This window comes from Corvus brachyrhynchos, unplaced genomic scaffold (genome assembly GCF_000691975.1).
Source record: "Corvus brachyrhynchos isolate BGI_N302 unplaced genomic scaffold, ASM69197v1 scaffold29, whole genome shotgun sequence".
In the NCBI taxonomy this organism is placed as follows: domain Eukaryota; kingdom Metazoa; phylum Chordata; class Aves; order Passeriformes; family Corvidae; genus Corvus; species Corvus brachyrhynchos.
This window is the reverse complement of record NW_008240033.1, coordinates 2031085-2048806: the sequence shown is the minus strand read 5'-3', so window position 1 is coordinate 2048806 and position 17722 is coordinate 2031085. Positions and strand designations below refer to the sequence as shown.

Genomic DNA, 17722 nt, shown 5'->3' with positions numbered 1-17722 from the left:
AAAGAGTTCAGCTGTTGACCACGAAGCATTTGCTTTGCAGGCGTTCGGAAATCTGCGTCTGGAACTGAGGAACGTGTGTGACTGCAGAGAGCTCAGCAGTGTCTGCCTGGAAAGGGAAGGTCAAGCTGTGCCCAGGGGAGAGAGGCAGAAGCACAGCTTGGTGAATGTGAATGGGGTGCCAAATAGCAACCTTGGGATTTTTAACAGGCTGTCCTTCAAATACACAAGGGTCAGGCCTGAGAAGGGACAGAAACAGAGTTTGATATTTGAAGGAAATAAAACCCCCTGCAGGCATTTCCTCAGTATGTGAGCACACATTTTGTGAGTCAGCTGGTCATCACCCCACTCTTGAATTCTATGCAATAACCTGCCACATTCAACCATCTCACTGGTGGTTCAACATCATTATCAAAATTAACCACATGAGATTTAGCCCAAAGGAATCTGCCATAAAGCAAAGGATTTTTTAAAACATATTTTCTTTATAGAATCAGCAGCTAGAATTTTTCATTAGGTTGCATCCTCAGTAAGTTCAATGCACAATGTAATTTATGGATTGGCTCACAACACTAAAATATTTAAACTGTTAATGATAACATTTTCTCTGCCTCCATATGTTGGCTTGATTTTATTTTACATCTGTGAAAGGTTGTTTATTTTTATGCAGTGATTTAATGCCTGGCTTAAAAAGCATCATGTGAAAGGATTACTGTTGTTTAATTGTGCAAAGAACTATTTTTGATAAGACAAGAAAGTTTATATTTTGTAAATATTTAAATTATGGAAGCTATGTTAAAGGTTTCCAAAACTAATGTGATAAGACTACAGCTCTTGAGATTTGTTGGTTAGATATTTGTTAATATTGTAGTAGCCTTTAATTGATTTTTATTTGCATGTGCTGGGGGAAATTAGTCAGAGAACTGCATAAATGTTGGGGTTTTTTACCATCAGGGTGGTTATAACTGATGCAGTTACTATACACTGATGAGAAACTTACTGTGATTTTCTAAATGGTCAGTTAATTAGTATTCTGCATACTTTCTTTTTGATTATTCTCTTAAATGCATTTTACAAACACTGAAATCCCAGCTCCAGCAGTAAGTACTCCCACTGAAATCAAGGGAACTTAGAAGGGTTTGCAACCCCTTAACTTCTTCCATACTAACAGCCAGTTTTTAGAAACTTGGATAGTTTGGCTGAGGCTTTCAAAGTTACTTTGAAGAATCAATTTCCTAGCTGTCAATTATTTTCCCAGGAAAGATGGTGACCAGATTCTGAACTGTCTTTATTGAATGTGTAGGTCAGGAAGAAGGAAAACCTTCTGTGTTGTGGTATTTCACTGCCTTATGTGGATTATTTTAGGAACATCAGTTCAGCAACAATGAAGTCCTTTATCTGCTGGTTCTATTTGGACCTTTACTCCACATTTGGCCAGTCCATACCCATTGGTCTGACCAAATTATTACCTTGAGACCACAAAAGCTGCTGTCTGTGGGAAAGGTGCTCAGCATGCCAGTAAGGCACTGTCACAGGATGTTTCAACACCTTCTCTGTGAAAACTTGGATAGGGAGGACACATTATGGTGGAAAACCCTGAAGAGACAGTTGTGACCCCAGGTTGTTTCAGTCTTCCAGCAGTGAAAGTAAACCTACAAGTTCTTCAGGCTGTGCCACAGGACTGATTGGCAGCATGGATGGGAGATGACTAAACAGCACTAAGTTCAGACAGAATGGTATCATACTCTCTGCTGAGACCATACTTGGGATAATACAATTTTGACCATTTAAATAACCTTGAAATATTACTTGAGCTCAGCAGTTTGTTGGCTTTTGGGTTTTTTTTTCCTGTTTGCTGATTGTTCCATAAATACAATGCTAAGAAACACTCTAAACCTCTTGCACTGTAGTGCAAGATCAGCAAGAGGAACAGAATTAATTAGCTGCTTTGGCTGCCTTCAGGGATCAGAAACTTCCCAGAGGATGGAGTGATTTCTGTGCATTTTACATAGTAGACAATTAGTTGGACTATTACAGTGCTCTGTACTGATGCCTACTGATCTCTCCAACGCCCTGAAACAAAGTTTTCATATCTGCATTCTTCAAATGATAATAAAGAGACTGTGTTAATTTTATTAACTAATATACTACAAAACTTAACACAAGGTGCAGTTATCTACATGGTGGGTTAGGTCCTTTTGAGGCATCTATGAGGACTAAGATATAAAAGTAATAAATCAAGACCTCCACCAAGTTTTTCAATGGGATGATTCAGCTGCCAAGATCTGGGAACTTGACGCTGTACTGATAAAAACAATGCTGAAATATTCAAGGCTGAAAAGGATAACTAGAGAAGACTGCTGGAGCATTTGGTAGGAAAAAAACATTTGCAAGCTATGTTCCACAGAAGATAGCACTCTCTTCCACTACCATCCATCAAGCTCAAAGAGGAAACACAATTCCTCCTCAGCTTGGAGTGCCTTTTTTCATGGTTTTGCATGAGCCTGTAGCTATATCATGCTATGGACAACACCATAAGAAAGGAACAGACCTTTGAGGCAACAGGTGATTACAGATTTAGAGATTATAGCAATTGAAATGCAAGATTAAATGAACTGGTTTGCATGTTCTAGAGAGGGGAACGTAGGGCTAGGAAGAATGTAAAAAGATACCCAAGTGGAGAGTCATCCATTTTTAACTTGCAGAAAAGTAATTGTTAATTTTCAGCTAAGAAGATTTGGATGGCACATGAGCCAATCTAGCTAGATGGACAGTTAAGCATAGGAAGAGATATCTGAGGAATCTGTTTCAACCTGAGTCTATGAGGGATGCCTTAGATCTTTGTAAAGTTGAAAGGGCTAACTACAGAGGCAGCAAGGAGGAATTAAAAGTGGCTTTAAACTAATGTTATCAGAAATGCAAAGAAACATTGCAAGTAGAGCATGTTCTCTCTTGCCATTCTTCACTTTTTCACCCCCAGGGAGGCAGGAGCAGGACACAGCTGAGCTCAGGTGTTTGTGCCCTGCTGGCCTGTTGCTCAGAGGGTGAGAAACAGGGTCCCTTGTATTCCTTGTACAGCATCAGGAGCCACTGACACCCCACGATATCACTGCACAGGTCAAGAGCTATTCTCACACCTGAGGCTGAAGCAGGAAAAGTTCCCATCTAGCCTCAAAGGTTTCTTCAAGTTTCTTTTGCAGGCCAGTTGTATTAAGATTAGGCTATGGCCTTACAGCCTTAAAACTGAAGAGGATTTCATCAATAAAAAGTCCTTTGCTTAGTCTCCACCTTAGCCATGACCCAAGTCAGGTAGGGAGGGACTGCAGCCCTTCCCATCCTTACACAGGAAAGTCAGTCAGCACTTATGATGGCAATTTCCCGTTCTGAAATTACCCACCTGGCCTCTAATTTTATTAATACACCTATTCTTGAAAAACACTCAGACTGCAGAAAACCCAAACAGTTCAGGAGACATTACATACACATCAAGCATTTAGCAGTCACTTCAATGTTTGAGGAAACTAAGTGCCACAGTAAGACCTCTGGAAAGCAAAACATGCTGAGCAAAATAAAAGCTTTTTCCAAACTGGCAACCAGGAAACTAAGGCTGTAAAGGGGTCTGTTTTTTCCAGAGGAAAAAAGAAGAAGTTGGATCATGAAAGACACTAGGAAAAACTGAAGACACATGAAAAACTGAAGAGACCCCCTTCAGTTTCTTTCTCAGGACTCCTGTTAATTCATATAAAGCACCACTAATAAAGCAGTTGAGAGCTGTGGTTTACACCGAAGTCATCTTCAGCTGCCTTGAATCCCAGCTGGGTGTTCCTTGGTCAAAATTTAGTTGAAACCTTCTTGTGTCCTTCCCCCTTCTCTTCTCACAGGTTGTGGGGTATGTCTACCTCAAAACGTAAAGCTTTCTCTTCCCTTCCCTTGCTGCTCAGTTCTTAACAAGTCTGCAAGATGCTACAAATGTTCCCATCACCTTATATAGGAAAATATGGATCCTGGAGCTTTGTCACACACAGGTGTTCATGTACAAACACCTTCATTGTTGCAACTGATTTCCTACCACCAGCTGGAGAGGCCAGAATAGTCATCTTTGTGCTTGGCAACTCAAATGAAATGCAGATAGATTACCAGAAAGCCTCGCTGATAAAATTCAGAGAGTTCACCTCAGCAGCAGGATACTGTAACCTGCCCACTCAAGGCAGAGAGGGCATGGCCAGATCTTGCAGCAAGTGAATAGGTCATGACGATGGACAACAGCAAGGATACCCCATTTGTGTGGCCACTCCAGTACAACTTTTAAATATCTGACAAGAGTCCTATTTAATATGATAGCATACAGCTGTGAGGACATGCCTTAGAGAGTAAGAGGAATATTTCCATCAAAATTTTAAGAATCAAGTTATTTAAGATGTAACAAAAATAATCCTACCATTTTATTGTTTTAAAATTGTTTAAAAGGTTTTTTGCAGACTTTAAAAGGTTTTTGCAACTTTAAGGGGTTAAGAGAATCATGATATATTTACTCAACTTGGATAGCTAATAAAGGCACATATTCTCCATTTAATTTTGTAGAGGAACTCTGAACTTTTTGATTTGAAGATGAAATATTCATTGGCGTTCAAAGCCAAAAGAATGAAGACAAGTGTAGTCCAGGGAAACTACTAATGCAGCCAAATAGGGTTTCTTCCTCTTAAGACCCTGCTGAGTAACTTCAAAATTATTTTGATGTTATTCTGGATAGCAGTGTAGCCAATACTGGCATATACACCAACGGAACTGTATTTCTGTGAAAATTCCAGGACTTACACTGTTAGTTTTTCACAACAGCCTTAAGTAATGAAATAGAATTTCAAACTGATTAGAAAAGGGGATTTTACTTCAGTGAAAAAATACATACAATTTTAACACGTTCTCCTACACAGGAAAATCTGGAAGATTTAACAAAAGCAGTTTCACTGTGTCAGGTGCATTTTATGGAAGTTTTACATGAATATTGATGGAAACCCACATTAGTTAAAAAGCTAGTTAAACATAGAGAACAACACAGAATCCAGTCTTACTCTGGTATCAGAGATTATTTATTTTCCTAACAAGGTAATTCTCAATATTGCTTGAAATTTTTAGTGCACAGAATTTGTCTCAGAAAACATCAACAATAATACCATTCCTAACACCTCTGTGTTAAACTCACTGTGGGCTCCTGAAAAATCCTTTTTGGCTTTTGCCCCATAGTAGTACCTTGAAGTTTTTTAAGACTATACCAGAATTCATGACACAAAGCTCCAAGAGATTACAGCCAGTTCTATGTCAGCCCTAATTTTGTGAATATGGACACAGTCAGTTACACCATACTAACTTAGTTTCAGGAAAAGTTCAAGCTGGCCCTACTTAGAAGAAATACAAGTTTAGGAATAAAGCAAGGTCTTCTCATAGCTCTGATATAAACTAAAGAATAAGGCCACTTAAACTTGGTCCTTTTTTTTCCCCATTAATAAAAAGGATGAAGGAAACATCATCAGTTAGGTTTACAAGTCACACACTGCATAACCCAGGACACAACACTCTCTCTAACATTCCACTGAAGAAGAGATTGCCTCGGCTCATGAGAAGTAATGTTGCAGTAAAGGTGCACAACTGTGTACCCTGAAACAACCCTCACTAGAAGGCAGACTGCTTTCTAACAGGCTCTTTGTGATGAGAAATTTATTCCTGATGTTAGACCTAAAAGAGGAAGCTCTTCCATTAGGCACATTCACTGCGTGACCAGCCACTGCAGATGAACAGCCACAGGGAGAATCAACAGTTAAGCAGTGGTACAAAAACTGCAATAAAAAAGGAAGAAATTAGCCATATTAGCCATAGTACTGCTGCTTAACGTGCCAAGTCCCTTCTATGAACACTTTCAAGTTAAGTACAAGTTCTTCCAAGCCGCTTTTAAATATCACACACATTATTCATATATTTATCTCAGTTCATCCCCAAAAGATTAAAAAAAAAAAAAAAATCTATTGTGCTTTTCATGGCATATTATCATGTCTTCCTTTCATTCAGTTATATCATTATTCAGTTTTGATGGGGGACTACAAAATAAATTTTTGGAGCACTTGGTATTAGAATAACCAAATAGATTTAATAAAAATGGATGCTGCCATTAAAAAGGCAGAGGATAAAAAAAAATTAAAGCTCCTTATTAACGCATCACTAAAATCTACAATATTCCATTAAGTTTACGTAGTCACAGCAACATTGCACTGTTAAGAGGACAGTACATTTGTCAGGATCTGTTTATTGTCCACATACGTAAATCATTAGCCAGTTATCTACAAGTATCATTTACCACAGGCAAACTAAATACTGTGCTTTTAAGAAACCGGCGTAGAAATGATTGGATGTTTATTTTATTTTGGACATATTTACAAAAAGAATTTCTATGTGTTAGCAATAAATAATCCCAATATTCAAAATGTCAGTGCTCATGCACACACTGACAAGATGGCTGCATGCTTCAAAAATAATTTTTACAGTACAATCTCCTTCATAGCCCTCTCTCTAATAATAGCAGAAAGTGCATTTTCTTTCATATTCTTTCTCCTTTTCCTCTGTTTTCATTTAGTCTTGCTTCTGAGGGATACAGCCTTCCATCTCAACAACTTCTGGCCAGCCTTCATACTTGTTTGTGTCCTTGTTATTCTTTATATGCTATAAATGGAAAATATCAATCTGCCATTAATGTGGAGTCCTTTATCCTTTTGCTTTAACTCACAGGTTTAAGACATGTACTTATTTTCAGGCCATGGACAAAGAAAAAACATCATGATTAACTTCTTGTGCTTTGAATCAAATATAACAATCTGTCAGTATTCACCATTTAAAGAAACTTGCTCAGACAAGTGTATGGTAAAAACAGTTACGCCATACTGGGAAAAAATTTTTAAATTTTATTATGGATGTTTGCTTAGGAAGAGAGAAGCAAGGAAATGACCAACTGCATTAAAGCATGAACCACTAGGTAAAAATAAATAAGGCTACTAAATTTACAAGGCAATGAAAGCAAATAGTGAGATTTTAAGGAACATTTTATTTTTCCACCAAGGAACCATCTGCAGTCAGGTAAGACATTATCGCCTCCAAGAGTCTGACACTGTTTCTGCACTTAGTTTCCCCTCCCTTGCAAAGCTGGCCGAAGAAAACACATCTTCCTTACTCTCCTTACTCAGTAATTAAAGGCAACATTGACACATGCTGAATTGTAACAGCTAAAGTATGGGAATATATTCTATTTCAAAATTTGGCTATGGCAGCAATTTGAGAGAAGATCAAAGCCAACAGCTGGGAACACGAACACCTTAACTATTCACTTATGTCTTGGAAGTTCACCATTATTAGTGCATCTAAAATACAACTCGGGGAGAAAGTTTTGAATTCTTCAGTTTAATTTAATCCATTAAAAAGATAAATTATCTAGTTACGGGCATAATAAGATCTATACCATATAAGATTTTTTTTCTTATTTATGAGTCACCAAAGAGTCCTTTGTGTGTTTAAAAGGAGGAGGCTACTCAAGGAAAAAGCCTGAAAATAACTGTGTGCCAGTACTGCAATAGATACCCATCTTGAACAAATGCATGGCATTTATAAAACATGCTATGCCTCTATTAATGCAAGCTGTTAAATTCCAGGAAGCTACATAATCACAAACCTGTTCAAATGGACTTTTGGTCTTAATTCCTTTTCCACCGCAGAAGACCCAGTTGTCTCTGAAGCCAAGGTTAGTAACGGATGTGCTTCCTAATTCAGCGATCAGTTTCCGTGCTTCCTCATTAAGCCTTGAAAAACCAGAGAAATTCAGTGTGTCAATAAAATACATGCCCTAAGAGCTTGCATTGCTCAGTGCACCAGTCTGCTTTGATCTTATTTAATATAGTTTAAGTCAGTCAATATTGGGGAAGATCTATCTTTCAGAATCAGGTAAGGTTAGTTCTGAAATCACCCAATGCAATGAGTGCTGCTTTTCATACTATAATCTCAAGGAACCAGGATATAAACCTATCACTGCATCAACAAAAGCCAAGAACCCTCTGTGGGAATTTATACATATATCTCCAGTCCTGTTAGCAATTCTCCAAGCAACTAAAAAACTCAGCCTTTAAGTAAACCTTGTTTGCAGGCTCAAGCTGAAGTCTAGATAAAGTAAAAGCTATATTTTAGATTAGAAGAATGAAATGACTATCTGAAAGAAGCTCTCATCTGCTTGGGGCAGTTAATTCAAAATTCAGAACGCTGCCTCACAGCATGGTTCAGTGCCTGTAAACCCAAGTAGGATAATTTTAGTATCAAAAGGAAAACAATTCTGTAGGATAAGTTATCATTCCAAAATCTCCATATAGCAGCTCTTAATTTCTTCCTTTAAGTTACTAAATGTGCCAAAGTTACTAAATGATTACCAAACAAAGACACAGACTTCTGATTACTACCCCCTATTGAGATATAGCTGTATGACTATACACTTTAGCCAAATTTATGAAAATTATTAAATACTGTGGAGGTTATTTGCCCAACCCATGCTCCAACTTCCTCAAGCATTAGGGGAGCTTGATTCTTCACAATTTTGTTTCCAAGAACAGGCCTTTATATTTACAATCAACTACCAGTGGTAGTTGTAGTATTTCCAGCAGGCAATAGTTCCTGTCAGCATGAGAGGGCCAAATACAATTCTTGTTTAGCTGTATTCTATCTACATACAAACTTTCAAAAACATCAGCTGTAACAAGATTACTGAAGCAAAACTAACCCTACTTATTATCTAAAACATCAAAGAAGAAAGGGAAAAGGGTAAAATGTAAAGTAACAAAACAAGTGAACAGAACAACAGAGAGAAGATCCAACCTTGGTTAAAGCCCCAGTAAATTACTTCTTTCCTAAAAGCAGTGAATGTAAACACACTCGACTATTTACTGTAAAGCTTGCACACTGCAAAGTCAGGACTTAGTCACAGGGAAGCTGCTTCTATATCAAAAATACAAATCAGTTGAGGATAACAAATTGAACCAAAAGAGGAAAAAAAAATGTACAGACCACATTAACAAAAAAGTTAATTATTAGTAAAACAATGGAGGAAAAGGAAAGAAGTTTCAATTTTCACTGTGAAAAGCAATCCTTTGGATACGATGACTTAAGTGAGGAGTAGATTACAATACATACTCTACAGTAATTTTTAGTATCTATCGAAACTGACCCAAGTTGTGAAAGTTAGAAGATAATGCTTCAAGAGACCTAAACCCTCTTAGTCTACATCTAGATTAATAAATTGAAGAGCTTTAGGGTGGAACAGTAAAACACTGAGGCCAAAAAGTACAAGGCTCACACAAGTAACCTCTGAGACTTTAAATGTAAGGATACAGGCAAGGCTTGTTGGGAATGGTCTCTGCCATGCTGCAACCACCAAACTCCATCTTAGAGTTGATCTGAAGAAAGTGCTGGATGGAACAGACTACTTTCCACCAGAGCATGTTCTCACAATCACGTTCCTATGTCTGGACCTATCTGAACTTACTAGCCTAAGACAGAATGAGCTATCAGCAATAGAAAAATCAGTACACCTATATCTGCTTAGTTTTAGTTTGATCTTTATTGTGCCCAAATCACATCTGCATTAAAAAACTAATAAACTGGAAGTATAGTTTCAAATCTGTCACCTTGGAAGAACAAAACCTTGTTAAAAGTGATTGTGTGGTAATGTATTTTTTTCAGTATACAACAGCATGTAAAAGTTTAAGCAACATTTGCTGTTTACAATCAATTACATACTTGGTTGCACCATCATCGTATGTTGCCATTAACACAATCGTTCCATCCTGGATGGTCTTCAGAAATTCAATAAGTGGTGCCACATCTGAGAAAAAAGAGAACACAAAACTGTTTAATAATAAGCAACAATTCTGTATTTAAACATCTCCAATGCCTTTCTGCAATGACATTATTTTTAAGAATATTTTTAATGCTAATATATATATAATATTTATATCTATAAAAAATATATAATATTTTTAAATATATCTTTATAAAAAGATGTTGAGTGAGAGAAAGCTAAAACACATCAGAGAACTCTTATTTTATAGAGAGAATTTAATCCATATTGTGTAAAGACATAACCACTAGTGAGAACTACTCTGGGGAACAAGTCTGTTTGATTAACCACACCATTCCCTCCCACCTCAGCTACTTGTGTTTCTTTAAAGTTCGACTCTCCTCACAACTACAAAGGTAGAGGTGAAGCACTCCCTTAACTATCACCTTAAATCTCCACAGCAAAGGGTGTCTGGACAAGAAAGAAGAAAAAAAGACCAGTGTAAGTGCACCTACCTCCTGCCCACATGTCAAAGAACTTAGTATCTAATAATTCTCCCGTTTTACCTGAAGAGAAAAAGAAACATTTGGTACCATCAAATATAGCCAAAATTATTTTACAGAAAACATGCCCAATTCCTCTTACACTCTTTTTTTTTTGCAGAAGACAGAAGATAAATGAATTATGGTAACTTTTTTTTTTATGAAAACAGTGTGGTGGTTTGTGAAAAAGTGCAGGAAAAGGTAAGAAGAAAAAAGTGAGAAGATCCATGAAAGTGCTGGAGGCCAGGCCGGATGCGGCTTTAAGCAAACTGGTCTAGTACAAGGTGTCCCTGCCCATGGCAGCAGGGCTGGATCTGGGTGATCTTTAAGGTTCCTTCAAGCACAGACCATTCTATGATTCTAGGCAGAATTCTGATTTTGCTTCAAGGAGAATCTAAAATAAATGAAAACACCCACAGGCTCTAAAACCAACACAGTATTCAGTTCATATATCTGCCTTTTTCAAAAGCTGGTTTTGCAAAAATAGACAGTACAGCTATAGACTGCCTTTCGTGCCACATGGAAAATCAGAAAGATTAAAATTAGACTGCATGTTTTGCTATAGACTGGAAATTGTAAGTAGATTTGAACATCCAGAATAAATAGAACAAAGTGGACAATATATTATGTCTCATTACCTTTTTTTATTATGCTGTCTACAAAGGAGTATTTGATGGAAGGTGAAGTTTTTTTTAATATACACATTCATTTAAAGTTTGGAAGACAGAGAGAAAGACTGGAGCTATAAAATACAAAGATAGGTATTTTGGTTTTGAACAGATTGAGACAATTTAGGAAACCAACATAGGATTAGGAAGCATTGTTCAAGTTATGCCTTAGATGATGTAAATCTGAGTACAATCCACAAAAAACAAGAATTTATATTGCAGTGAAATGACAAAGTGCTATCTCAGTGCTACAAGGAATAGTTTCCTACACATTAAGGACAAAAGTGCCAGTGCTTACATTCAGTTCAGCTTTCAAGGTAACACACAGTTAAATTAGTTTGGTTTTAATGAAAATTACAAACCCTGAACACAATTACCTAACATGATGTATTTACAGACAAGATCTATAGACCAAATACACTGATTCAAGCAAGGAAATAATGAACTGGTCTTTCTGTATACTAACAAAACTGTTAAAGAAGCTAAAAAAGTTTCACTGTAAACAGAGCAACAGAAGAATACAGTCTACAGTTTAATTAGTGGCAGCAACACACAAGGTCAAAAGAAGTAGCATGCATCTCATCTTTTTCCATTTTTCGGTGCATTAGGAATTTACATGATGTATCAACAAGACAGTCATCACAGCACTCCACACTACTATTTTTACAACTCATTTTTAGAAACAAAAATGCACTGTAACTTCCTACTTTGTAACAACAAGGTGTCAGTGCCAATATCTGACATTACCTCAGTATAAATAAGCTGAATACTTCCTTTTCTCCTTGGTGCTTGCCTTTTACCACCCCATAGTATTTCACCTTAAATTTCAGAAACAATTTGAAAATGAAGACAACAATCTGTTCACTTAAAATGTCACTTACCATTGACCAAGGCCACATTTATTCCTCTGCCAACATTATTTTTAACTCCACTCATTAAACTGAAACAAAATAAATATTTTTATTTTTAATAGGACAATCTTCTGACGTGAAATATTTCTGGTTTTTTAATAGGACCAAATTCTAAGAGATATATAGTTAAAAGACTGCATGTTCATGAGAACTTAAATTAAATCTTCTTGATCTGTGTTCTTAAAGCACCACTGAATTAAGAATACTACATCAAGTATCCCCAGTTGTATTGATTTAATTTGATTGCTTAATCAGAGTTTCAAAGTATGTCTGTATATTAAAACTGTCACAAAAAATAGTGTTATGTCATTATGTTATTAATGTATTAAAAAATAACCAAATATTAATTTGCGGAGCTCAGCACAGTCACATAACCAACATTTTAAGCCTTTTTTTGTAAGCACACAATGAACAAAAATGTGTTAACAAATTTAAAAGCTAACTGAACAGAAGCACTTAAAATCTACATGAAGAAACAAGAAAGGCAAAGCACTTAGCTATTCATACACACAACAGGAAGTCTAACCGCAAGAAAAATAGTTAGCACACTGATGGGACTTCAAGCAAAAGTTGCATACAGTCTTGGACTACAATCACACATCCCCAAAAAAATGTCACAATCTATGAGAGTAATTTATTGACCAAACTCAAGAGGGGCAAAGGGGCTGGAAAGAAGAGTCCCATTATGAAATGGAAACCCTTCAGAGAGGTAAAGAAGAGGTAACAGGAACGTTAAGATTTAGGTAGGATGCTGTACTGCCTTAGACCATGGTGGCTGTACCACTCCAGTGAGAGGAAGCTTCCAGACCTCCTCATCCCTGTTCACTGGCTCTGTGTGAAGAACTCTGTTCTGCCTTCAGACCTCAACTATCCCAGCATCAACACTTTGAAGCTAGGATTAAAAGAGGCAACATAAACATGACAAATAGAAGTTTGGAACAATTACATAATTTAAGATAATGAAGAAGCCTTCAGTTGAGATTAAAGAAAGCATCTGAGCAAAAGCATATAAGTGCACATATGTCCTTAGTTACAAACACACTCTAACAGATGCTTTAATTTCATCCTGATCAGGATTTCTCTAACCTCTTTAGCTGGCTTTAGGAAGGGGCTGCACGTGTGTACAATCCTGTTATGTTCAAAACTTTTTTCACATTTTTTCTGCAGCAATATGATTTTCAGGTCATGTCTGAAGAGCTGTTCTAAGCAATGCCTCTTTACACACACAGCTTCCATGTCAGCTTTCTCATGCCAACCTCCTAGTGATAGGCTAGAAACAAGAAATGGTCTATCATAGAAGTATGTCAAAAATCTTCCTCTCTGGTGCTATCTTTTGCACCCAGGATGAAGACAGAAGCCAACATTTAGAGGAATGTCAAACTGAATAAACAAGTATCAGAAAGACTCAGTATTCAGAGCGGCCATGAAAGACTACCAGATAATGGCAACTCTTGGCACAGCGAATTTAAAAGGTTTTAAAGAACTAGTAATCAGAGATGATAGAGTTCATATTCTTCTGTTAGTCCCTTAAGTTATACTATCTGCCAAAAACTGTGATTTAAATTAAAACTCTAAATCAGTAAATTCTGAAAGAAAATACTTGAGATTTTCTGCTGAAGTGCAGAATTCAGTTCTGGTTAGTAGGGAACTCTAGAAGTATTATAGGCCCTGGAGGATCATTTCTGCTCTGATCATCTGATTGTCATGTCATGTCTGAGCATCCATTCTAAACAAGAAAAACATATGGCAAATAAAGACTGGAACATAAATGAATAAAGGCAATGAAGTTCTGAACAAATTCCTTTCCTCCTGCAAAATTTAGTGAGCATTTCTTTTACCAAAAAGAGTAAGAGCTTCCTTTCATTTTAACTACAAAATTATCTGTAAATAAATACCAGTCCAAAAATATCTAATACTGAGATGACTAGACACTGAAATTCCACACATGCATAAAGTTATAATGGATTCAGATAACAAAAGCTGCAACCATGAATACAAGAATTACTTGTTACTCAAGGAATGTAGTACAACATTCTGCTATTTGGTCACTGTGGCACAATCATGCAATTGGCTTCTTAATATAGTAAAACCGCAGGGAGAAGTTGCTGGCAAAGAAGTAAATATAGCCCCTTCTAAAAAGCCCATGAAGTAGCAACTACAATATTTAATATTTTGATGGTAAGTCCAGCACGTTCTTTTTTAATTCTGATTATGGCCTCCCAATATAGAGCAAGGCTACAAATGAACTTGTATACAGCAGAAATCATGTTTCACATTAAAATATCTATATAATTAAAAAGAAAAATTGAGAAATTACTTGCATTCTGAATTGTATCAGCACCTTCAGTGCTTTCATAAGTCAAGTGACATCCTTACATTTAATACATAAGAAAAAAAATACGCTACTCTGTAAATATCATTTACAAATTACGAAAACTTGTTCCTGCTGTCCTGTCTTGGAAGTATGAGGAACACAGAGTAATCAGAAAACAAAAAATCAACCTTTTTTTCAGGTGTGAGTTCACAAAATATCGCTAAAAAAAGAGCTACTTGAGAGGAAATGAGGTTTTTTCAGGACTGGTATTCTACTTTATACGCTTGAGACAGCTTGTGCACCATCACAAACACAACAGGCTGCAATGCAACAGCTTCTCACAGGAGGGCAGCCCTTCATCAGTTTTAGAATTCTTCCAAGCATTTATAGTCAACAAGTTGAGAGCTTTTGAAAGAGAAATAAAACCTCCTGTGAGCAAAGCAGGAGATCGTATAAAATCAATCAAATATTCTGGTGGACACTTAAACAGACATGACCAGTTCCCCTCTGAAGGGATTCAGAAAGATGTTTGCCAAGGAAAGCTGGATTTTAGAATCCAATAGCTGTGCACCAAAGTGCCCACTTAGAGGACTTTTTCCAGCAACTACTTTCTTTTCATCACTTTCTTCAGCAAAATATCTAGTAGAGGATTTTCTTTTTTTTTTTGGACAGAAATAACAAAACTCTTCTTAGTTAATCAGTCAGCAAGAACAAAAAACAGTCAAAAATCCCAAACTAAACAACCCTACAATCCTTAAATTAAAATACTACTTGCATTCCCAAAACTTTAAATCATTGAATCAGCTTAAGTCTTGACAGACGTTAAGCTTCCTATATTAGGCAACCAGAATGAGACAGTTGCACGTTTTAGAACACCTGCAGAAACACCGTGCTGAGAGACTAGATAAGCCTGCCCAAGGTCACCAAGCAAGTCACCAGCAAGAATGGAAAGCGGAAGGAGCAGCCTGTAGTCCCCACGTGCCAAGGTGAGCTCCTGCTGAGCACATGCTCCCCAACTACACTGGGATGCTCTGCTGCAAACTGACTCCCACACAAGCCAGCAAGCTTGAGCTAAGCCAGCCTTACAGAGGAATGCTAGTTAGTGCTAAAAATAGTCTTCTCTTTAAGATCACTTGAGACTAGTCTTACAATTAAAGTGATGGAAAATGCTACCAATACATTTTTTTCTCTTGTACATGAATTATCCTATTTACTCTATTATGTGGGGTTCTGCTGTTCACAGAGATGTTGCCATTGGCTCTAGAATTCATTAGCACCAGCTGCTGTACGTGCTGTCTGTACTAATATAGTGTGAGCTGAGAAACAGCTGAACTGGAGTAGTTTAAATGCAAGTGGAAAGCAAAGGCATTAAGTGTGACTGATACTAAAAACATTCTCCTTCTAATACTAACATTTATGTCTTTTCTGACATGTCACCTGCAAAATCAAGTGGATAGATTATGTTATAGAAAGCTGCACACTCTAGGTGACAATGAGCAGGAAAAACCTAAGAGGAAAAATAGAGTCTAAAAATATTAATATTATGGGCATTACTGAAAAGTATTCAGTTAAATACACACAGTATTATTGATAATACTGTGTCAAAAGTATTATTATTAAAAAAAAGGACTTAAAACCAAACTGTGTCTCAAGCAGTTCTTTTCCTCATTTCACAATTATTTGAAGTTTATTAACTTAAGTTACCACCAGCACAGTTAAATAACTACTGATCGTTAAAATACTATTTTTCCCTTTTGAAGTCAACCTTCGAAGTAGAAAATATGTTCTGACATTGGTACTGAGGAAATACAGTTTAAAAGATTACTTGCAAAAGACAATACAATTATTCACTGAATTACTACTAGAGGCACAAGGACAAGTTACTTAGAGACACGTGTGCATCTGACTTGACAAAGTCTAACTAACCCTTCAGTCTGTAAACCTGAAACAAAGTGCAAGCTATCTTGCATGCATTAAAATAACATACGTTTCTGCATTTACTGCACAGCATTAGGTGTGCTTCCCCAGAGACAAGGTTATAATGCAACGTGACTTTTTCATGGAGTCAAACTGTTTGCAAAAAACCCCTAATTTAAACTGCTGATTTTATGTGCAAAGTGATCTAAGTATTTGAAAGAGACACTTAGAAATAACAGGTGAAAATACTTACACATTGTCCTCTACACAAATTTTAGGTCCAACAACATTTGCTGCTCCACTTGACATTTTGAATGCAAAATGCTTTTCAGGACAAGCTTTAGAGATCCCACACTTGTATCTTGGAGGTTTTGTAGCTTGCAAAAGGAAATATAACAAGATTTTAGAGAGAACACCACAGTTAGGCTAACAGACAAATATCAGTTACTTTTCTGAAGGAATGCAAGGAAGAGAGCAAACACAAACACTATCGCCTCTGTAGTTACACAGCAGCTTAAAATAAACTAAGTTCCTGAAGCACCTCATTATTCCAACTTCTTGCTGTCACCCTGCTGCTTGTTCTGGCACTGTCATCAAAAGCCACAAGCCAAAACTACAAAACAGACTTTACCAGAAATTTAGGAAAATCAGGAGAAGAGGAAAATTAGTTTCTGATTGCATTTGAAGTGTAATTAAGACTTTCTTAACTATGAAAATTCATCAGTCTGTTATTAGTAAAAGCAAGTCACAGCAGTAATACATGCATATGAATACTCACAGTGTGCAGCTGCATCTAATGCTGATCTAGCTAAAATGAAAACAAAGTTTTACAAGATGTTACTAATAAAGTGTCATTTGCTATATAATATCCTATAAATGTAAAATCTTTCTGTACCCCTATATAAACAGGGTGGTTGAAATGAAGTATCAAACACACCTGAATATCATGGTCCAATAAAAAAAAACTTTTATGCATTAGAAGAATGCAAGTGATCAGGAATCCCACTCAGAAGCACTGCCTTAATTTATGACTGAGAGTCATTCAGAGTCACAGAGTCAAAAACCCATGGAGATCCAAAACCTCTGAGAATTTATGGAGTTCTGGGCATTAAAGTGAAATTAATTCCCTCCTGACAGCTTCACTGGGATGGGGTTCCTTTCACCTAAACTGGAAGCCTGCAGCTCAGGTGTACTTCAACCCAACCATTCATGACTCCCTTTTTTGGGCTACGAAGAGACGCGAGTGCCCCATCATGCCCACATCTGAATGACACCTCTGTCTCCTCACTGATTACTAAAGATGTCTCTGCAGACTGGTTCGGATGGCAGCTCACACTGCAGTAATCTGGAATTAAAGAACACAAACTCCACCCATGCACCAAAAATTGTTGGGTTTTTTTGGTAATGAAAAGCACCTTGAAAGACAATTCTGGTTCGAAATAGACTCTGAATTTTGAGACACCTTGACTGCTGATCTTTCTCTGTGTAGAACCTAGCCACATCTGAAATGTTTTGAC

The 17722-nt window shown here is 36.9% G+C and overlaps 1 protein-coding gene across 2 annotated transcripts in view; it reads right to left on the bottom strand.

Moving 5' to 3' along the window:
* Positions 1-5062: 5062 nt before the first annotated feature.
* Positions 5063-17722, bottom strand: part of FAM3C (family with sequence similarity 3 member C) — a 59341-nt gene continuing 46681 nt past the window's right edge. For both annotated transcript variants that reach the window (XM_017743762.1, XM_008640975.2), the window contains exons 4-10: positions 16984-17013; positions 16459-16582; positions 11945-12003; positions 10369-10419; positions 9814-9898; positions 7706-7832; positions 5063-6705 (exon numbers count right to left, since the gene is read on the bottom strand). In XM_017743762.1, coding sequence (XP_017599251.1) covers positions 6616-6705; positions 7706-7832; positions 9814-9898; positions 10369-10419; positions 11945-12003; positions 16459-16582; positions 16984-17013 — 566 coding nt within the window. In that variant the 3' untranslated portion in view covers positions 5063-6615. The remainder of the gene's footprint in view (positions 6706-7705; positions 7833-9813; positions 9899-10368; positions 10420-11944; positions 12004-16458; positions 16583-16983; positions 17014-17722) is intronic.